The following is a 23,950-nucleotide window of genomic DNA, read 5'->3' as shown; positions in this document are numbered from 1 at the left end:
TGCGCTCTGGCCTTCTTTCCTCGTTGTGTTCTTGCCTGTGCCAGTCCGGGCAGCCCCGGCGACATGAGGCTGCTCCAGCTCAAGTAATGCCGGAGACGAGCCTCGGCCGGCGCAGGGAGCCGAGCCCCGTGAAGCTGGAGCCGCGGAGGATTGTACAGCAATAATCGGTGCCTGTGTTTCTCCTTTCTCGGTTTCTCTTCATCGGGCCTGCCCCCTGTAGATGGTATCTGGAGAGTCGACGGCCGCGGCAGAGGAGGAAGGGCTCCTGACTAGTATGAAGGAGATGATCGGAGGCTGCTGTGTCTGCTCGGACGAGAGGGGCTGGGCCGAGAACCCGCTGGTATACTGCGACGGGCACGGCTGCAATGTGGCAGTGCATCAAGGTAACCCTGACACGGGGAGGGGAGAGTTGGGGGCGGGGAGCTGGGGGGAGGGGAGAAGGGGGCAGAGAGAGGCAAAAGCATTTGGGGAATGAGGGGGTGCTGTCATGTGAAGTCAAGTAGACCAGTGCAGACGAGACATGTAACTAAACCGGTGAAAAAATTGTGGGTGAGCATGGCGGGGCTGTTGGCGCGGGGGGGAGTGGCGGGGCTGTTGGCGTGGGAGGGAGTGGCGGGGCTGTTGGCGTGGGGGGGGAGTGGCGCTGCTGTTGGCACGGGGGAGTGGCGGGGCTGTTGGCGCAGGGGGGAGTGGCGCTGCTGTTGGCACGGGGGGAGTGGTGCTCCTGTTGGCGCGGGGGGAGTGGCGCTGCTGTTGGCGCGGGGGGAGTGGCGCTGCTGTTGGTGCGGGGGGAGTGGCGCTGCTGTTGGCGATCTGTTCATGGTAGTTTTGGTGGTTCTCGTGCAGTGTGTTTTTGCAGGTAGAGGTGGCCTGCTGGCTCTGGGAGCCGCAAGGCTGTTGAGGCCGGAGCAGGTAGGAGCGGCGAAGCTGTTGGCAGTGGCGAGGCTGTTTGGCCCGGAGCGGGTGGGAGCGGCGAGGCTGTTTGGGCCGGAGCGGGTGGGAGCGGCGAGGCTGTTGGGGCCGGAGCGGGTGGGAGCGGCGAGGCTGTTGGGGCCGGAGCGGGTGGGAGCGGCGAGGCTGTTGGGGCCGGAGCGGGTGGGAGCGGCGAGGCTGTTCATGGTAGTTTTGGTGGTTCCTGTTTAGGTGGTGCTGGGAGTATTGGTGATGTATGTGAACGTGGGGGTGTTGTGAGCGGTATTGGTCTGTTTGATAAATTGTGCGGCTGGTGCTGTGTGGCTTCTTGCCGTGGCTGGTAAACTGGTACCGAGTCTCGGTAAGACGGGTTCAGCTGCTGGCGTCATTACCGCGTATGTGTTGTTGGTACCGTATTACACAGCGGCAGATGGATGCTGGTGCTGCGCCACTGTTGGCATCGCTGTGCGACTCGTATGTTCTCCTTGGGCTTTGGTAGACTCGTGGCACGTTAGTTTGTTGTGGCTGTTCCACGGGCACGTGCTGTTTACATGTGTGTTCGGTGAACTGACAGTTGTCATGTGAGCAGGAAAGGCTGGGCTGGCCCTGCATAATGCATAGCTAATATCCGAAAACTTTCACAAACTTAGTATGCTGTCTTAGCCGGCCTTGGCCTTCTTAATGATGTCAGTGCGTAGAAACCGCTCTACCCGCCTGCCAATTCCTGTTTTAGTGAATAAACCCCTTGGCTATTGAGCAGTGGCCGGTGATGTAGTAAGGAGGCGCTTGAATTTCCCCGGTAGTTTTCCTTTACAGAGCTTGAAGCAGAAGCCTTTGGTGATTTAGCTCATCATTAAATGCTGAATGATGTGCGGGATAAAAATGATCAGGAAAGATTAAGGCATTACAGTATGTATCACTTGGGGGGAAAGAAGAGGTCATAATCTTACTGTAAGGAAGCTTTACTTTACTGGGAGGGTAGTCAATATGTGGAATTGCCTCCCGGCAGATGTGGTGGAGGTTATTACAGTAAGGGCATGTATTTAATGAATCTGTGGAATCCTCTGTGGTCAGTATGGTAATCGGCCAGTATATCTCAGTCTTTGGTAGCCCTGGCCTTTGCAGTAAAACAGGGGAGACAGCGTGACTTATTAGTAATAGGGCTAGTGCCTGCTTACACTGCTTGTACCGTGAGCGTTCACGTGTGCCTCGCTTTCAGTTTCTGTTTTGCGCATGCTTTACCGATATGCTGCAAGCACCGTTGACTTGCTAGTGTTTGTTGGTCACTGCGTTGTTGACCCTTGTAACTATGGCGTTTGTTTTTGTCCGGTTTATTGGTATACATTATAGTCCATTTTAGATGTGCCTATTAAGACTTTCTATTGTTGCCTCCTGCTTGTTCCTGACTGCTAAATGCTTGTTTGCTCTTAAGAGGCGCTTTCCCATTGGCTGATGAAATCCCAAACTTTTACCGGAAACGATTCCATGTCCGGTTTTGCGTCATTTATAGGAATGGTTAGTTCTGATGTGACATAAAAACAAGTGCTGATAGGTTGTTGCCATAGAAGCTGGAACACAATGTTATTTATGTGACCAATCTGTCAGAGGAAACCCTAAGAGCCGATAAAGCTGATTGGCTTATAGAGCGCTATCGATATTTTGCCGTAAGTTAAACGGCAGCTTTAAGCACAACTGGAATGGGAGATTGGAGATCCTTCGTACATATCATTCAACGACATTCTACCCTAAGTAGGAATAAATGTTTCAGCGATCAGTAGATCACATTTTCTAAAACTGTATCCAGATTGCCGGCATTAATCGCTCTCTCCCATCCTAGATCTCAGGGCATTGCTATATTGTAAACGGTATAAACCACGAATCTTCATAGCATCTCAGTACTTGTAGAGAACGAGTCTGTCCTCTGTGTCAAACCTCTGCAGAAGCAGTCCTTTTGGTCACATGATCATCTAGCAGCCCTGTGGAATGCCAGATTAATGTGAATCTGACATATGTTTAGCTGTATTTTCATTTCTTTTGTTTTGTTCTTTGGGTTTCTTTCCATGTCGATGTTATGTCCCCGGGTAATTGCATGTAGGGCACTATTTTATTTTTCAATTAGAAAATGTCTTTGTTTATTGACAGATTAGACTCTTTCTGGTCCTTTGTTTTCATCAGGGAAACTCTAATAAATATTTGTTACCCATTATTTCTCATTCCATTTATGGGATCGTTAATGTGTAAGCTTGCGTATAAGTGTGTTAAGTGGCTTTGGACCTAAAGGTGCTGTTCCACCTGCACATTTTTCCCCAAGGTTAATAAACTTTTTCCCCAACTTTTCTTCTAAATATTTAAATTTTTATGTGCGACTCGTATGCTTATTCCTTTCAGATTGGTCGCTTAATTTGTTCCCTCTGCGCTGTTTTGGCTGCCTGGAAGTTTGACATCACAGACTGGGCATTTGCTTGAAGGTCTTCTAGTTTAAGAGGGACTTTGAGAGGTTGTAGGACGTCAGGCTGCTGTGATTTAATACACGGAGCAGGGCTTTGGAGAAATGACAGGACTCAACTCTGGTATTTCAATAAACCTTTTACTGCAGTTTTTAAGTGACATTGAGCATTGAGGGGGCAAATTAAAATCCTTTCACTTCTCTCTAGCACTTATCTGGTGATTGAGGCACCCTAGATGGAACATCACCTTTAATGACCTGGTTTGGTTTGCTTGTTTGCTGTTTTCCTGAGTTCAGTCCTCATTTTTCTAGAAGTAGGGAATGAGTAAGAAGTAGTAGTTTGGGGAACCAAACCTACCAGAATTTCTTTGCTTTGGCAGAACCAGACTATGGTGATCCATGACCAACGAGTAGTAAAGTCAGTCTGGACAATGCTAATCTACGATAGACCAAAAGCAATAGGACTGCATACTGCAGCTTCTCGCATCAGACGAAGATGAAGCCAGTCTTGTTTTTCTGAATGATAACTGGTGGGTTTTGGATCTTGTTGATTCTAGACAGTTTCTTTCAGTCTGTGGTCCATATATACCCATTTTTGCATTATTATTGTTATTGATTTAAGTATAAAACATAAACATAGAATTTGACGGCAGATATGAACCATTTGGCCCATCCTGCCTGTTTTTTTTTTTATTCAGCCCTTGCCTTACTTGCAGTTTAACCATATGTATAATGGTATTCAAATATTTATGATTATTTTCTTAAAATTAAATCCATGTCTTATTGAAACCAATTCAATTTTGTGTCAAATAAGCAGACAATTTAAACCCAACTGATCCTACAAATCTCCGCTGATTTTTCATTTTTAATCTGGTCGCCAATCGTTAAAATATTTCTCATCAACTATATGGAATAAAAAAACATTGATTGAAGGTAAAGGGGTTTTGTAACAATTAAAATCTTTTGTTGATGAAACCAAGTTTTACAGCAGTTTATTATGCCCTGGAATTATGTGCTGTCTCGCAGGTGCAGTAAAGTGAAATCACCGTGCCATATGGCGTATGTAACTTTCGTTGTGGGAAATCATGGAAAATGCTAACTTGAAAGGTTACCTGCAAAGACAAAGTAACATTCTGTTTGCATATTTTCGTATAGCGTTGAGATTTATCATGGGAAATGTATGGATGGGATTTTGTACTCCCTGCAATTAAAACACATGTTTTAATGTTCAGACATGCTGGAAACTGAAGTCCTATAGGACTTTAATTTTTTCCTGAGGATTCAATACAACTTATACTTACCTTTAGGAGAAGCTGCAGCACACTGCCCATTCTGTGGTCTGACTTTTTGCCTGCTTGAAGCCCATGCATGCATTTTCAAAGAGTGACAACAATAATTTAAAGGGGACGCTCAACTATCATATGCATGGAAGTGCATATAATGGTTGGAGAGTCGTTTTAAGGCGCACCCAACTACAACTTGGGCTGAGAAGCTCTACTTGGAGAAGTCATTGAGCATTACCCATCGTTACCGTGCCTTTAGTGATTACTTGGCTCAGGAGCTAAAGTTGGTTGTTGTAGGTGCATAATGAATTGTCATTAGTTTTACATAATTGGAAATGTACAATGAAATGACTTGAGCAGCTAATCCTTAATTGGTATGGAACATGATACTCCTCTACATACATAATTATATGATGAGACTTTAGCTGTGAACATAGTTGTATACATCCAATTAATGGACATAAATGACGCATAACTATGCGAGTTTGTGGCTGGTAATGTTGAAATTCCTCCCGTGAAGCTTACGGGACTCCAGTATATGTAACCGCAGCGTCCTGGTCAGTTCTATCATTTGGTAATCCTCTCGGTGAATCGCGCCTTAGACACTTCCCATGGGGGCACAGATCTTTGTTTAGCAGCGATAAAACAGATTGGAAGCCATGTTTCTCAAGCTTCTTCACTGTGGGGTCCCGAACCTTTCACATTGAACTTGGCAGATCCTGCTGAGGTCAGTGGTAAGACTGCTTCTGGACTTCTTTTAATCATTAGATAACTTCAGGAAAGTTGATTTATTCTCACACTCTGCGGCCCGCGAGTTACTCCAGTGCTGCGTGTGTAGACCCCAAGGTTTGAAGGTTCTTGTGGCTTGTCGCAGCCTGACCTTTGCGCAGTAGTGTTACCGTACTTGCTGGCAGTTGGATTATTGCTGGGTGCTGTACTGAGACGGAACATGTGAGGGAAGGGGTTCCAGCCTATGGTGTCGGTCAAGATTATTCCGCTTGAGGATGATGAGTGTTACAGTTTAATACCTGTAGTGCCATCCCTGCTGTACTGATCTGTTTATAAAGCCACTACATAATGTCATGTAGTTGTGAACTCTGCCTGCTGGAGCATCTTTAAACACAACTGGTTAAGAAAAGTACAGTGTTCTTTGGGAAGTACGGCGACAACTCAAAACTGCCTAATGTTTAAAATATTTTAGAAGTAATTCTGGCTTTTTGCACATTTTTATCTTTGTCGATAGTCTTCTGCCCGCTCCCGAGCTCATTTACAGTATGCTCATTTTAAAAGGGGAAATCAAAATGTAAATGCTCTCCCCAGGAGACTTATTGACAGACGATCAGATGAATGCCGTTTAGTTGTTGCTTGCGATATCCGAACACAGAATGATTTATTTAGCAGAGGACGTGATCCCGAAGTTAGACTGCGTGACTTACAAATGTTATGGTAGCTGATTAAAATGCTTAATTCTTACAGTCTATGTTGAAATAATTAATCTATGGTGTTATTAGTTATATAGTGCTGGGTAATTGCATTCCTTTTTTTCCTCCTAATGTTTTATTGACCTTCAATGCATTATGATCCTAAGAAAATGAAATATTTTGTTAAAAAAAAGTGTGTTTCCGGCCCGGTGTAACCTGCCCTTTCTGTCTTTCTGTCGCAGCTTGTTACGGCATAGTACAAGTGCCCACCGGACCTTGGTTTTGTAGAAAATGTGAATCTCAGGAAAGGGCAGCGAGAGTGGTAAGTTGCATTCTTATACTGGTAGCACTGGAGATTTCAGCTAAAGTATGATCCTGATCACATGTGCACGTTGGGAAGTGGTTTAACCTTTACTGCCCCAAAGCCCCGTTGAAAGCATTATGCATAAATGTGTTAACCTTTTCACCGTAAGCCATGTTGCACCGCTTACACCTTGGCACTCGGATTGTGAGCGTTACCAACTCTTTGTATTTCTTCTCAGATTCATGAGCCGCCTTCAGCCTGATTTGGTTTGCATGTTTTAAGGCAGTATACGATTTTGTTACAACTTGTTTGCGTTGCGAAAGGGGAACTTTAGTTACCTGTAGTTACGGAAGCTGCCATTCAGCGTGTTTACACAGAGAGATGTAAACTGACCAAAAGCTGTTTTGAGAAGGCGGTGAAGAGCTTTCTGTCTACAGAAAACGAGACATGCAGGCAGCCGACAAACACACAGGCAGTGTATACCCAAGTGCATGAGATTCCGCTGCACCCGTTAAAGGACAGGATAATGTCCCAGACACCCTCTCCAAACAGGAATGCATATTACTGTGTCAGTACTTTAGTATGCATTCAGCTCCCCTACTCCATAGTCCATCAATTCTCACCACTGATTGGCTGCTTGAAGCAGCCAACCAGTAGCAGGAAAGCACTTCCATTGAAATTAGTCTGCAGAATCCCCTCATGCGTTTCCAAGGGGGGCAGCGTGATTATTTAAAGGGACCTCAAAGGTATGGTTTACATTAAAGTGCAGTTTGCCTTTAGAAAATGGTGCTATGGCAGCCTTTGGAAAGCCTTTGGTGTTGGGGGTCTTCTGCATAAATAGCCTAAATCATATGCTAGTTTTGCAGCTTTGTGTCACAGATCTGAGCTTCCGTAATGTGAAATAGCACCTTGGATTACTTTTAATAATACTTACAAAACAAAAAACACAAGCTTTATCTGGTTGTGCAACTCGCCTTATAATAAAGTAAGGGCTTACGCCAATGTTTTCATGTTTATGAATGTCTGCTTTTCCATTTAATTGCCTGGACTTGGTGTACTGGAAACTGCAGCTGGTATTGGCTTCTGCCCCCATTATGGGATAGCTGCCCAGCATAGCATCATCATGAAAGAAGGCACATTACGTAAAAGGACACATGCTGCAAAAATGCTAGAGTAATTTGTTCCTTTAAAGGTAACAATAAGTCACTGATTAATAATTTAAAAGCTCATATTACAAGAGAGGCGAGGTTGCTACATGTGAGTTTACAAAGTTTGTAGATGCGAGATACCGGAGCGTGAGAGGAAGGTGGGTGGGTAGACTGTGTTTTTATGGGATCCAAATGAAACTGCAATTAGCTTAGAGTTGTGCAAGGTAGTGTTTACTGGCAAATGGCTCCTTCCCCTTCTGTTAATGCTGAACAGAGAATCTCAACAAAGGGTTATTAAATAAATAAATATTATTCTTCAATAAAGGTGTACTCCCGCCATAATGTACAATATACCGTATTTGCTCGATTATAAGACGACCCTGATTATAAGACGACCCCCCAAAATCTGAATATTAACTTAGGAAAAAAAGAAAAAGCCTGAATATAAGACGACCCTAAAGGAAAAAAGTTTTACCAGTAAATGTTAATTCATGTAAACTATTTTTTTAAATAAAAGCTATGATTGAGAAAAATATTTTTTTTGTTTTTATTTCCTTGTATTTTCCAACCTGTCCCCCAGTTACGCACATCTGCCCCCAGGCTTGCCACACCAATATGGCACTGTGGCCCATGATATGCCTTTTAACCCTCTATATGCCACTGTGCCCCATGGTATGCCTTTTGACCCCCTATGTGCCACTCTGCCTCCAGAAATGCCTTATACCCCTATATCCCATTCTGGCATTTAGGGGGTTAAAATGCATATTATGGGGCAGAGTGGCATATAGGGAGGTATAAGGCATTCCAGGAGGCAGAGTGGCATTAAGGGAGTTAAAAGGCATTGTATAGAGCACTCTGCCTCCAGAAATGCCTTATACCCCTATATGCCACTCTGGCATTTAGGGGGTTAAAAGGCATATTATGGGGCAGAGTGGCATATAGGGAGGTATAAGGCATTTCAGGAGGCAGAGTGCTCTATTAAATGCCCCCTTAACGCCACTCCAGAAATGCCCTATGCCCCCATTTAACACACACACACACACACACCCTATACCCCCATTTAACTAACACACACACACACACTCTCTCCCCCCCCCCCTCTCACCCCCCCCCCTCTCACCCCTCTCTTCCCTCTCTCCCCTCTCAGCCCTCTCTTACCGGTGCTTCCAGCCGGGGCAGCAGGTTGACGTCGCCTTCCGCTGCAGCCGGAAGGAGGTGGAGTTGGCAGGGGGGGTTTGTATGCGTCCGTCGCGTATACTTTCCCCGGCTGTCAGAGATCAGAGTTCCCCGCACCGGTGCGGTTCCGGTGCGGGGAACTCTGATCTCTGACAGTCGGGGAAGGTCTACGCGACGGACGCAGACAACCCCCGCTGCTAGCCACACCTCCTTCCGGCTGCAGCGGACGTTGTCTACGCGAATCGCGTAGACGTCAACCCGCTGCCCCGGCAGTACAGCAGGAAGCACCGGTAAGTGTGTGTATGATGGGGGGGGGGGTGAGACAGGAGGATCCAGGTCCCCTGCAGCGGTGGGGGGATCTGGATCTTAGTCTCCTAATCAGACCTCTATTTGAGGTCTGATTAGAAGACGACCCCGATTAGAAGACGAGGGGTATTTTTCAGAGCATTTGCTCTGAAAAAAACCTCGTCTTATAATCGAGCAAATACGGTATATACCGTATTTGCTCGATTATAAGATGAGCAAATGCTCTGAAAAATACCCCTCGTCTTATAATCGGGGTCATCTTATAATCAGACCTCAAATAGGTCTGACAATGAGACTAAGATCCAGATCCACCTGGATCCTCCTGTGTATGCCCCCCACCCCACTTACCGGTGCTTCTGAGTCCCCCAGTCTAATATTTAGGCTTTCTTTTTTTCATAAATTAATATTCAGATTTTGGGGGGTAGTCTTATAATCAGGGTCGTCTTATAATCGAGCAAATACAGTGTATGTGTGTGTGTGTGTGTGTATATATATATATATATTTAAATAAAGCATTAAATATGTGAATAATATATAACGCTGTAGCAGAAATCCCCATAATTATTTTTCAGTTTTCAGTGAATTTCACACCTACTCGTGATCCTCGTGTATTTTGTCTCGCGACTTGGAAGCTTCCAGGAGATAGGAACGCTGCTCTGATTACAATACACACAATGTTGCGTGTGACTTGATTACAGATCAAGATACCAGTAGCGTCCGGTGTCCCATACACAAGCTGTGTATTTAATACCTCCCCATTAAGTCTGATGTCTGGCATTTTGTAGCTTTTCCAACAATACATGGCATTTGTGTCATACATATTTATGCATGTGACTTGATAAGTGCAGCGTTCTGATCTCCTTGAGGTCTTCTAAGTCTAAGTACCTTAGGATCATGGGTAGGTGCGTACTCGCCGGGCCTGAGCCGCTAGCTTGTGTGAACGTCCATAAGGACCAAATATCTGATTAATGGGTAGGATTTCTGATTCTCTGCTCCTCCCTTTATAAGCCCAGGCCCATGTGTTTGTGCGAGCCCTTGTCTGCTACAGTGTGCCAGAAGTATACCAGTTTTTAAAAAGACATGGAACTTAAATGTCTGTCCTGTTTTATTCTTCCCCCAGAGATGTGAATTGTGCCCACACAAGGATGGTGCGTTAAAACGGACCGATAATGGTGGTAAGTTTAACCAATGAGTGTACTGATACCCGGCTGTCCTTTGGGAGGGTTTCACCAAACCGAGAGTTTACAGGGGAGTTTTGTTTTCATCTCTCTGACTTTATAATGCATCATGAATGGCCAACCCTGGCGACAGGCTCCGAAAGAAGACTTTCCGGAAACATCACTGATGTAACTATACATTATATAGTGCCAGCTAAGTCCTTCTTGTGGAAGTGCCTCGCTGGGGTTGTCCCATCATATTACTCGATGAAGATCAAAAGTTCAAACTCTCCTTCCAACTCTTTCCTTGGTGTTGGTTGGTTGTAGCAGTCAACATTTCTTTGCTGCTTAACCTAAACACCGTGCAAAAGTATTGTGTAATTTCACAAGAAAATCTATAATGCCAAACCTTATTTTGAAATATCCATATGCAAAACAAAACACAATGTGGTGCAAATGAAATGGATTCATGAAATGTACAGGTTAAAAATGAGTGGATTTTGGGCAGGTCACAGCCCTGCATGCTTCAGTAATCGGGACACATAATGCATTTTGCCGCAATTCTAAATACATCTCGGTTCACGTAGTGATTGCGCTGTTTACCGCTTCTTCTATCCATCGTATGGAATACACAGACATACTCATTATCCTGCGCGGGTACCACCTTCAAACCACGAGTCCTCTCTCCAAAAACTGCTTTGTTGTGAAGACCCCTCTTAACATGTTTCAGACGTCCACCAACGTACATAAGTAGGGAATGAATTATTGTCCTCTTTCCTTAATCCTCAAGCAGCTTGTAGGTCCTGTGACTCGGAGCTGCCTTTCTAGGTCATCCTGGCAGAGAAAGAGGTGAAAAGAAGGTGGAAAGTGCCAGAAGGTGCTGTTTATATAAAAAAAAAAAAATTACTTTAGTGTTCATTTTGTATCAGTGTTTTGTCTTCATTTGCTCCAGAAATAATACATGCCAGATGGAATGGATTTATCTGCGCTCCAACTCATACCGTATAATAGCTTTGGAAGTGTTTTTCAGTGTGTTTTTTGGGAAGGAGCCAGATGCGGGGTGCAAATATTGATAGTTGACCTTAAAGCAACAGTGTCTTCTTAATCTCCCAGCTGGATGTATGATGCCCTAACTTTTATAATTGAGAACGTCAACAGCGTGAGCATGTTGGGGCATTGTTTTAAGCTGCTGGGACCATGACCGATCGTGTAAAAGAGTTAAAAAGAACAGGTTAGGCAGGGTTCAGTGGTGTGCAAGTTGTCTCCTGCCTAGAAGAGGAGCTGTCCCAGACTATAAATGTACCTTAGACAACACGGTCTACATATTAACAACTCTTAAACTCTTTAAATATTTGTCTTTTAACGCCATGTCCCAAAATGTACACGCTTAAAGCATTTTTCATGGTAGGACTGAATTGAACCCGCAAAGCACGTAGAAACTTTTTTTTTTTTTTTTTTTTGGGGCATGCAGAATTGCTCCCATCAGAGACACGGGTTAGCCAATGATGGAGGAAGTGTTCTTAAAGATGATGTCACTTTCCCAAACAGTACATTTTACTGTCCCGAGCACTAAATTAACCTATTTAATGATGTTTATTCTTTAACCATAATCTTATATGTGTTAGAAAACCAACAATATAAATAAAACCCCTGGCGCTGAAATGGTTAAACAGAAGAAAGTGGAACAAAATAAAATACCTCCTATATATTGCAATATGTTGTAAAATCAAAGAAGCGCAAATAGTGCAGATAAAACACAGGGGGGATTTATTCCAGGTGCACCTACAGGATAAAATAGATACAAAGACTTGTAGCATTTGCTCAACATTACCCTGTAGACAGGTAAACGTATATAGTACCGTATTTGCTCGATTATAAGACGAGGTTTTTTTCAGAGCAAATGCTCTGAAAAATACCCCTCGTCTTCTAATCGGGGTCGTCTTCTAATCAGACCTCAAATAGAGGTCTGATTAGGAGACTAAGATCCAGATCCCCCCACCGCTGCAGGGGACCTGGATCCTCCTGTCTCACCCCCCCCCCCCCCATCATACACACACTTACCGGTGCTTCCTGCTGTACTGCCGGGGCAGCGGGTTGACGTCTACGCGATTCGCGTAGACAACGTCCGCTGCAGCCGGAAGGAGGTGTGGCTAGCAGCGGGGGTTGTCTGCGTCCGTCGCGTAGACCTTCCCCGACTGTCAGAGATCAGAGTTCCCCGCACCGGAACCGCACCGGTGCGGGGAACTCTGATCTCTGACAGCCGGGGAAAGTATACGCGACGGACGCATACAAACCCCCCCTGCCAACTCCACCTCCTTCCGGCTGCAGCGGAAGGCGACGTCAACCTGCTGCCCCGGCTGGAAGCACCGGTAAGAGAGGGCTGAGAGGGGAGAGAGGGAAGAGAGGGGTGAGAGGGGGGGGGGAGAGAGTGTGTGTGTGTGTGTTAGTTAAATGGGGGTATAGGGTGTGTGTGTGTGTGTGTGTTAAATGGGGGCATAGGGCATTTCTGGAGTGGCGTTAAGGGGGCATTTAATAGAGCACTCTGCCTCCTGAAATGCCTTATACCTCCCTATATGCCACTCTGCCCCATAATATGCCTTTTAACCCCCTAAATGCCAGAGTGGCATATAGGGGTATAAGGCATTTCTGGAGGCAGAGTGCTCTATACAATGCCTTTTAACTCCCTTAATGCCACTCTGCCTCCTGGAATGCCTTATACCTCCCTATATGCCACTCTGCCCCATAATATGCATTTTAACCCCCTAAATGCCAGAATGGGATATAGGGGTATAAGGCATTTCTGGAGGCAGAGTGGCACATAGGGGGTCAAAAGGCATACCATGGGGCACAGTGGCATATAGAGGGTTAAAAGGCATATCATGGGCCACAGTGCCATATTGGTGTGGCAAGCCTGGGGGCAGATGTGCGTAACTGGGGGACAGGTTGGAAAATACAAGGAAATAAAAACAAAAAAAATATTTTTCTCAATCATAGCTTTTATTTAAAAAAATAGTTTACATGAATTAACATTTACTGGTAAAACTTTTTTCCTTTAGGGTCGTCTTATATTCAGGCTTTTTCTTTTTTTCCTAAGTTAATATTCAGATTTTGGGGGGTCGTCTTATAATCAGGGTCGTCTTATAATCGAGCAAATACGGTATATGCTGACGGTAAACAACCTACTAGTGTCATGGGTCTACTGCCCGCTTTATCAATGCTAGAAGCCAACCGTATGCATAGATTTCATGACAATAACCATCCTGAATGAATTATCTCTGCTCTATTAAGTGGCTGGCTGTTGCTGTTAAGATGACGGTCTTTGCGAGGATTGAGGGAAGAGAACGGAGCTAATATACAGATAGGAAATTGATTTGATAATTGTACTTTTGCCGCATCTTATTTATTTGCCGCTAAGGTCTGTGGCTAACTTTTAAAGCAAAGGTCTCTGAAACAATGACTGTGATTGCAAGTAGTTGGACGATGCTGGCTGGGGGCTTTCGATTAAGCTAGTTTGGCTTTTTGTTTGTGCTCCTGGTTGGCTGTGCTTTAGCATTGAGCCGCCCTAGGCGTTGGTGTGTGTGTGTGTGTGTATATATGTGTGTGTATATATATATATATATATGTGTATATATGTGTGTATATATATATATGTGTGTATATATATATATATATATATATATATATATATATATATATATATATATATATATATATATATATATATATATATATACACATACATATACTCCTTTCTCTGGTTATCAGGGATATTTTGCAGGCCATCTAACCAGTGGTGTATTTACCTTGGGCGCTATCCTAGACCCAACCCAGGGCAGCTTTTAATGGCGTTTGCGGAAGCTATTGAGCTGGCACAGCCTCCATAGATCAAAGATCTCCCTTGTAAGCGGCCCATTGTGAGATCTGCGCCCAGGTTTTGTAGCAGGTGGACAGTCCTGGATATGTCATCCGACAAATACTTTTTCTCCCATCTATCGTCTATTGCAGCCAGCGGTAGGGAGCATTGCCTTGCTTGTTTTGCTTTGATTTTGTTAGTGTTCTTTACCTTAACATTGAGCAGACCTGTGAATTATTTTTTTGGCGATTTTGTTTAATCTGTCAAGGCGTTTTTCTGGTTTTCATTTTACGGCCCTGCTGCTTCATTGTTGGTTTTGTACTTTGTGTGATCTGCGGATAGCTACTATCTTCATAAACCTCATAACGACATTTGATGTGCTTGGCACGTCTTGCGATAAATGAGTTCGGAAAGTGATCAACAATTGCTTTCTTCGCTCGGCCGGTGTTGCTTCAATGCCTTGATGTCAAGGTACGGCACTCAACAATGCAGGGCAATGGAGCCTATAAAGTATAACATATAAACAAAATAAAAGTAGTTAAAGAAAAATAAAATGCAATTACCTTTAAAATGAATCCAGTTCTAAGAATATGTAAAAAAATAAAAAATGTAAAAATATTTGCCCAGTGATTTCATTACGACATTCTAATGGAACCATATAGTTCAAGAAAATGTTTTTGTTTTTTTTAAAAACAGTGCTTGAGCGCCTCTTCCTTCCTTCCTTCCTTCCTTCCTTTTTTTTTTTTTTTTTTGCTTACTGCACCCACTAGGGGTTAATTTTATTTTCTGTTAACTCTTTGTGTGATGCAGCACAGTTATAGTGAGGAGGCTTATGTCTCCAGATTCTGGGGCTTCTGACTCCGTGTCAGATTTTGATGTTGGTCAGTTCACATGCACATTTAGTGATGTATCTGCCACAAGTAGTAGTACTGCTGAGGAGTGAGCAGCGCCTAATCGTTATAGGCCAGCTATCCCTCCTTTTCCTGAAATTCACGCCATTAATGTTGATGTAACCGGATTTACCCCCTTGCAGTTTATGCAGCTGTGTCTGATGTCTTGGAGGACATCGTCTGCCAATCTAATCTTTTCGCCCAGCAGTTCCGTGCCGCTAGCCTTAAGTCTTTTTTGGCAAAGCAGCCATGGACTCCTACTGATGTGCCGGAGTTTTTTAAATTCTGGGCACGCGCAACGTTAATGGGCATTATTAAAGACCATTCATCGGCTCCTATGGGAGCACCAGCCCCATCGGTAGCACCCCACGTAGCCTATGGCTAGGCAAACATATGAAATCCTTTATTTTCCCCTTGGGAGCACCCCCACTTTGGATGGTTATATGAAATCAGCCCCCTGATTGCACACCTCGCTGCAAGGTTTGCAGAGGCCTATACACATGGAAGGAACATCTTTGTGGGTGAACCCCTCATAGAGTATAAGGTTGGGATTCAAGCAGTATATTCCTTCCAAGCGCTCCAGGTAACCTATATAGTTAGATGTTTGTGTAGTAAATGAGAGAATAGAATTTACAGCTAAACGCAAAAATTAAAACACAGTCCTGTCATGAAGGGGTTAAACACGAATCCTCGCAAAGGCAAATTTGTAAACAATGGATGTGTTGATGGAAAGATCAATACTTTTACCCAGGAACAGAATGACCAAGGACATCTGATTTTCTGCTGTTGGTAAATTGTGTATTGACGGGCCGGAGACGGGAATTGTTTTCTTTGTACTGTAGGTGGCTATTGAAATGTTTTTGGGTTTTTTATAGCTTTATTTTTTGTGATTTTTTATTTTTTTTTGTAAACCCCCATTAAGGCAGGTTTATCCTTTTTCGAGGTTATTGTGTAGTGTTTTGAGAGATAAAGATTCTATTTATTTTTTTTATGTTTTTGAAGGATATCAGATAGCCCTGTACAATAGGGTATACAGAGAATACAAAATCCAAAGCAGTAGTGATACCGAGTAATGATATTTTAGTAAATCTATTATATTGACCCCTAATATTTATATATATATTTATATATTGTTTATTCAGATTTTATATATATATATATATATATATATATATATATATATATATTTACTAAAGTATGTTAATTTCTATGAAATCATGCCACTAGTACTTCCTTAGGCGTGGATTGACATAAGTGGTAATACTTTGCCTTTAGGGAAAAGGACTTTAATTTTTAAATAAGTGTCGATATAGTGAAAATTTACCATATACATGATACTCTGCTCCTTGGCAATATACAGTTCCACAAGCCCAAAAAAGAAGGTGAATTTGTTCCGGCTCTTCTGATTTTCACAGGCAGCCCTTTTTCCCATTGGCTCGGAGCTGGCGGAGAAGAATTGTTACAAGAAGAAAGCGGATAGTGAAATGTGAACCATCTGGCTGATTATCAGGAATGCCGTGTAACTGCATTCTTTGTGACAGCTTTTCTTCATGATTTAGCACGTGTGTCTGTCTGGTATTAAGCCAACCAGCAGCAAAGGAGTGTTTTTACTTGTCATAGTTTCTCATTGAGAGGTTAGAGCTTGGACCTCTGAAGTCTGCAGGGAGAGTCGCTCACCAGCTTTTGAGTCAGCATGTTTTTATGCCCAACCCCCCCCCCATCTCTGTGTACCGCCATGCATTTTTATGTCCTCTTAGGGGTAAAACGGTACCTAGGAGACATTCCTTCTGCAACTTAATATATACTTAATATATAGCTAGGTATAGATGTGTATGTGGCATTATTATTATTAAATTGCTAATTTACGCAGCACTTCTTACAATACATACATTCAAGGGGAATGACAAAACTAGAATTGGCCGACGATCCGATACATTAGTTAAAGAGGGCCATGCTTGCTAGCTTACAAACTAGAGATAAATACTAAGGATATGTATGTGGTGGTAGATAAGCAGAACAATCTCTCAGTAGAAGCAGTGTGGGAATGTAGGTATGTATGAGATAGGCATGAAGCTATCCTGAATGCAGGAGAAGACCAATGACAGATTAAGCTCCGAGTATTTACATCAAGAAAAACAAGCAAGCCGACTACACGGCTCCAAATGGTTCTTATCCATCATCAGATTCTATTTTAGTTCTTCGGAAAGTCACAGTGCGAGGAGCATTTCACATTCTGGATCTCCTGCAAGGTCTCCAGATTAAGTACACCACCATGTACACACACCTCTGTGTAAAGCTGCACATGCTAACAATATGCCATGGAGATTACAATATTGCAGTAATGCATGCTCCTTCGTCAACAAGGGATCTCGTCGGAGAGCCTGTTTTCTCTGCCTTTGCTAAGTCAGTTCGTCGTGTGGCCCTTCTGCGGACACATCTGCTGGGAAGAGCAGTTCCTGCTGGGAAATCGTGTGGAAGCAGCCCTATACTGTCCCCTAAACATACTACGAGTTCTTACAAGCAGGGCTATCTGTCCCTTTTGATCCAGTGTTTATACATGTAACATTGGTTAAGTACTTGGTGGGGGTTCTGAGTATTTTATTGCATGACTTGCTTCAACGGGAAATTGACACTTTTTTTATTGTGTGTATATATTGTGGTAAAAACCTACTTTGAATGCAGCGTACGATGATTTCCGTGAGCGGTATGTGCTTGGGGATGTGCGTTCTTATGTTAAGAGCCTTTGGTTCATGTAATAAGATTAGAGAACACAATGGTTAGTTTGTTACAAAGGCTTAATGCAGCGGGCAGAGTCCTATCCAGAAATGTTGCCTTGGGGGCCGTGCAACCTGATTCCACAAAGAAATATACAGTCAGGAAAGTGGTCCATCTAACCTCACACACGTTGCATGAATTAGGGAAACGTTCTACTTTTTTATAGGAAAAGCTGTGGCCGTTTTTCTTTTAAATTCCAGGGATCAATGAAGCAAATTGAGTTTCCTCCCCTGATAAATATTTCAATGATATCCAAACAGGATATCGGCGAGAAATGCTACTGCTGGTCTCCATACAGTATTTATCAGCTTCCAGTCCATTATGAAGACGTGGCTGGATTCATGATTGAACCGAGCAATGCCAAGCCGTACTGCTGCTAAACAGGCAGGGGTGCTGGCAAGAGATCAGCAGGTCTGCAGAGTGTTTCCCACTGAAATCCTCGCGCAGGTAGTCTTGGGGGGGCGATCATTATCTTTAACCACTAGTGTACCAGCCAGAAGATGCGTGGGAGACCCGTATAACTCATATGGGAATGTTTAGTAGAATATTAGAGTATTAGAGCCTTTAAGGCAGTTTGTAGAACAATTTCTCAGTTTACTCTGTGTTCTTGTTCTGTTTGACTGCGGTGTCTAATGGCTGCATCTGAAGAACTGGAGCAGATAACGGGCAAATTGCAGATAAAAGCATTTTGGCAGTAATGGCTTTGTATTTGTTTTCCAAATATAACTTGCTTTCAGACTGCAGAAAATGGCATTTACGAGCTCCTTGAGATATACTGCAATGAGGTCAGGACAACCTAACTTTCTAAGCGATAAGCAGGTGCTCAGACAATCAGTTGGAGGACATGGGCCTTGTAAGAGGGTTATGGGTGTTGTGATTGCGATGGAAATAGACCAATACGTCTCAAGTTATTTTCCATGTTTGTAGAGAATCTACACTATATAACAGTATGACGATACCAAATAAAATACAGAAGCTTACATGAATCTCTGCCATGGGAGGGGTTCAACAGTGGGTAAAAATTTATTTAGCCATATGTTAAAATTTGTAGACAAAGTATTTAACAGTCTGGAATGTATGTAGGCTTGCTAAAACAATCCCCCCCTCCATTGAAGTGCTTAGTAGAAGCTATTTTTCTTGCAGTGGCGGTCTAGAGTCTGCATCCGTATATTTGAGTTTAGTCACGGCGCTGGATCGCGAACGCCACAACACAGTTAACACTAAATTGAGTTGGATTGTTGAATCTGTTGCGCTGACATAGTGCGCATCTGCAAATTAGTTTTGATAGAACCTGGAGCTTTATTCGCTTCCATCTGTTCATGTAAACCACCTTATTGAGGTTCGGCTCTAGCGTCCTTCAGATTAAACTTTCCGAAGAAGCCACGTGAACGTGTCATGCCAATATAAACATCCCAAGGAAAGAGTTGACAAACTTTTGCATTTTTTGCTTTGGATTTCTAATTGTAGTTAAGACTATCGGAGAGATAGATTTAAATATAAATATTAATGTAGATTTTATACATTTTAAGTATTTTTTTTCCTTCATTTTAGGGTTCTATTACAGTTTATAATAAACCCTTGTATAATTCAGGAGCCACACAGACCTGTAAGGGGAAAAAAAAAAGCATTGTAGTTTTGTTAGCTTACAAAATGTTAGTAGCCTAATTAATTTATACTATTTATAATGGAGATGTTGCTTGTGTTGTTTTAATTTGGTATAATTACCTGGAAGCCATTTTTCCAATACTGATTCCCACACGAGTGCTGTGCAGATCGGCTTTTGTGCCCCTCGGAAGGACAGGCAATGCCAGGACCATTGGTCTTTGTAAAGCAAGGGATGGATACCAGTAGTTTCTGTATTGGAACTTTACAGAGGGAGCTGCAATTAATGATAATCTAACAAAGTACTGGAGGGAAGTTTATTTCAAAGGAGGAGAAATGTTACATTATAACATTAGAGGCTCAGCGGCTTAGATGTAATGTAAGGATGTGTTACTTTACTGTGGGGGGGGGGGGGTAGATACATGGAACAGTGAATGGATTTAAACATGGATGGCATAGGTACAAAGCTATCCCGAATCAGAGTTTCTAGATCAGAAACAATGATGGGCTTGAAAGCTTCGGCCACCAAATTCTATGTTTCTAAGGCATTCAGTATAATGTTTAAGATATTTAAGTGCAAACCTTGTGGAAGTTGAGATCGGCAGCAGCCAGTGGCAGGACCAGCATGATCTGATCAGTCACAGGTCCTAAAGTTCCCTCTCTCTTCTCCTCGCCAACCCTTACAACCAGCAACTAAACTATAGCGGAGCGATAACCTAACGGGGAAGAATAATCATGCAGCCCGTTTCCCCATAGTATGTATATAAAATGGGCTTTTAATTACACGTGTATTGCTTTTTTTTTTTTTAACCTGAAATAGTTTATTTAGTGTTTAGTAGGGTTTGAGGAAAGTGATACTTGTGTTTTCAATTTTACATTGGTTTTGTTTTTAACCATTGCATGACCAGGAATCCCCCCCCCCCGCAAATAATTTTGACAACCACTGCCCTAGACAATAACGGGTATGTTTTAACAGAATGCTGAAAAGTATATTCACTTATTGCATTTGCCCCTGAAGTCTGTGTTTACCTCCAGGAAATAGGAATTGGACGCCAGTCAAGTTGTGCAGAATGATGCTGGCTATGAAAGTAGTAAGAAATCTGCTGCTGTTCCTGGCATCACCTCAATAGCCTATTCTGGGAGAGACAGTGCACACATTATGACTGAAATCTGATTTTCCTCAAAAGCAACATATTGAATGTTTTTTTTAAAGTGACAGTACTGGCTGAAGTCCATTCTTGTTCCCGTTATATAATAAAGGAAGCGGTTAATATAAAGCTCAAACAAAAGGGGCACGTTAAATTGTGGTCAGCCAGGTTTTCTCTAGTCTGAGATGTCATGGTGTGTTTTTAACAATGCCCATATTCATGATATTATAAAAAAGAAAATGTGAGAAATGAAGAGATACTAAAAAAACTTTGGGGGTTTTCACTACAGTTTACAGGAGAGGGATGGTTTCAACTCACTAAATTTTCAGTGCAGGTCATCCCACGACAGGGTTATAGTAGTTAGAAAAAGAAACCCGTCCATCAAGTTCCACCTTGCTGTTGATCCAGAAGGCACCCCCCTACATTGAAGTGATTTCCAATTGTGCCTCAAAAAGGGGAAACAATCCTGTCTTGTATATTCTTTGTAAAAAAAAAAAAAAAAAAAAAAAAAAAGAAAAGTAAAAATCAGCCCATATTTGAAGGCATCCGTTGAATGCACAGCATCCGTGGGCAGTGAACTCCACATCTTTATTGTTCTTACTGTAAAGAACCCTTTACCCTGCTTTAAGTGACAATTTATTTCTTCAAGTCAGAATGGATGAGCTTTTGTTCCTAGCACAGTCCTTATAATGATCAGGTCATCAGAGAGCAGCTGCTATTAACCCCGTATGTGTAAAATAAGATCCTATCCCCTCTTAGACGCCTTTTTTCGAATGTAAACAAATTTAACGTCTCGAACCTTTCTTCATCACCTAGATGTTCCATTCTTCTTATTAATGTTGCAGCCACCAATGCACTTTTTCCCCCCAGGTTCCATAATGTCCTTTTTTTTTTTTTTATTTTACTTAAGAGCAGGTGCCCAGACTTGGACCACATATATATTTCTACTGTGTCCAAATAAATCACATACACTGAGACACCCTGGTCTGTTTTTTTTTTTTAAGTTAGTCGCTGTCTGTCCTTCGTAAAACCACGTTGACTCTTACTCATGATGTTATTCGACAAAACGTATTCCTGAATATTATCCTTTGGCAAGAAATATGCAGGAATTGCAGAATTGGCCTGTAGAATGCAGAGTTCGATGGGCGAGGTCACGGGGGATCTACTTTTTGTACAGGACCCAACCAGCCTTGTGCATTATAAGCTTGCTGAGTTTGGCCTTTTCTGATGCATAATGACGTCAACAAGTTTAAAGTCTTCCGTCAACTCCTCTTATAGTCTCAATGACATTACATTTATTTATATCGCGTCGTCAGATTCCATAGCGCTGTTACAATAGGGGACAAAAAGATTTAAAATTAAACATTAACACGTGCTAAAACATACTGCAACAGAAGGAGAAGAGGCTCCTGCTCTTGCGAGCTCACATTTTTTTGGCTATTTAGCGTTCAAATCCGATTTTATTTCTGTCCACCTGACGTAATGTTCCTAAAATTGTTCAAGGATTTCACGCCACGCTTACAAGAGGTTGCCATAGTGCCAATATACTGCCTTCTCTTAATCACTGAATGTATGGTAACGCTGACGTATAGACCAGCCATAACGATGTCTCACCACAACCTGCCAAGTGTGGTCAGTGAGGTAAAATGTGCATGCCCTTAATCTGTACACATTGTAAATTAACTCAAATAAACTGTATATTCTATGCACTATATATTTTATGAGATCAGATTTAAATGGCAACCATCACCCAAACATTATTATAACACCAATATGTAACATTGTGCTGTTCGATTATAGATTGAGAGAAGATGTCCATTTGAGTATTTCAAGAAACTCCCCAAAGAACCTTCATACATGATGGAGCTTGGGAAGTATGCTGCGTATGACCTGTAAGCACCAAGGTGTGACATCATATGCAGGCTCCCGACACCATACTCCACATACAGGCAGGGCTGATACAGGGAACCGGTACTCCTATGTGAGCATCCCGAGGAGCGGGGCCCGTCCTGATCAAATTATTAATGATTAATTCCTACTCTGCCTAGTAGAAAATAGTAGACACTTTGGGGTGTAGGGTCATTTTTTTTTTTATTTTAACTTTATTTTGAATGCTTGTAATCCTTAGTGTGATAAATATGACTTTGAAAACACCCCCGGAGTGTCTAGTTTTGTGTATTACGATAGCTGAAATTTCTTACAGCTTTTGGTAACCAGCCGTTTTCTTTTCTAGGTTGGGCTCACGTGGTTTGTGCACTATATATTCCAGAGGTTCAGTTTGCAAATGTTTCTACAATGGAGCCCATTGTGTTACAGTCTGTGCCCCACGAACGATACAATAAGGTAAAGATCTTCACCTTTTGAGAAAGTGAAGTGTGTGACGTTTCTGTTATAAACATTACCGAAAGACCACCGTTGTAGCAGTAGACAAAAGATTGTTTGGGAAGGTTCCTTTCTGCCTTTTGTTTCTGTAAGTCCAAATTGCTGTTTTTGACGCACTACCTAAATTTACACAAATTTGTGTTTTTATTTCTGGTACCATCCCCTGTACATATACCTTCCCTGTCCTGAAGTCCTCCTCACAATGGCTACCAGAATTAGATACCACCAAAGGGCAGCAGTTATATAGGTTGGCTTTCTCATTTGCGACTGTTGTGTTCTTAGGTTGTAAACACTATTATATAGGTCTATTAAATCGGATCTGTCGCTTTTCCATGCTATATATTTTTCTATGTAAGTGAACAAAAGGGCACACGTCTTGGTATATAAACACATGCACGTTACACACAAACCTAAAATCCCTGTTGTGGCATTTGATGAATCTTGAATCCATACATATAATAAATTCATACATATAAACTCCAGCCTTGTTTAAATATATAATTTATTTATTATAGTTTAATACAATCAATGACTGATTATATGCTTCTCTCTGGCTGTAGGAGTGGCTTAAAAAGAAAATGTAAATGTATTTCCCTGATAAGTTTCCTGCTTATATATGAGTGTACATAGTTTTTTCACTTGTATTCATGTTGGTGTCCCTTATAGGAAGAGTTGTGCTCTCAGCAACCTTACTTAACTATTCCCTATGAAGGGCCAACACTAGCAGGTTTTTCCAGCAAGAAGCCCTGAGCTGGCCCTATATAATGCATAATTCAATGTGTAAGGAAATCTCGCTGATTTAGCCATACATTTTAGAGGGTCAGCCAAGCTCTTCCAGCAGCAGAAGCTTATTGAGGTTGGCCCTTCATAATGTAAAGTCCAAGAGCGGAAACCCCTACTCCCCTGTAGACTCTCCTTTTGGGGATTTACCAGCCAGCCCCCCTCTATTTCATCAATTATTCTATTGACTTGGGTGAATTATTCTATTGAATGGTTCTTATCTGCCATAAAATTCCATGTTGGTGGGTGTTTTGTCCCCGTCAATGAGTAAAGAAGATTGTTTCATGGGAAGAAAAGATGCAAAATATTCCCCATGCTAAAATTGTAATGGATCTGACATTCTTATTCTGTTCTTTTCAAGCAATAA

The 23,950-nt window shown here is 42.5% G+C and overlaps 1 protein-coding gene across 1 annotated transcript in view; it reads left to right on the top strand.

Moving 5' to 3' along the window:
• The first annotated feature begins 274 nt into the window (after positions 1-274).
• LOC149287224 (protein AF-10-like) overlaps positions 275-23,950 on the top strand; it is an 86,021-nt gene continuing 62,345 nt past the window's right edge. Inside the window, exons 1-4 of the mRNA XM_089493169.1 lie at positions 275-383; positions 6,305-6,384; positions 10,117-10,171; positions 22,655-22,764. Of these exons, the coding sequence (XP_089349295.1) occupies positions 275-383; positions 6,305-6,384; positions 10,117-10,171; positions 22,655-22,764 (354 nt within the window). The remainder of the gene's footprint in view (positions 384-6,304; positions 6,385-10,116; positions 10,172-22,654; positions 22,765-23,950) is intronic.

This window comes from Sceloporus occidentalis, unplaced genomic scaffold (assembly GCF_023333645.1).
Source record: "Sceloporus occidentalis isolate IW3139 unplaced genomic scaffold, rSceOcc1.0.p SCAF_63, whole genome shotgun sequence".
Classification (NCBI taxonomy): domain Eukaryota; kingdom Metazoa; phylum Chordata; class Lepidosauria; order Squamata; family Phrynosomatidae; genus Sceloporus; species Sceloporus occidentalis.
Note: the sequence above shows the minus strand (reverse complement) of the source record. Positions and strands in the feature narration are given on the sequence as shown.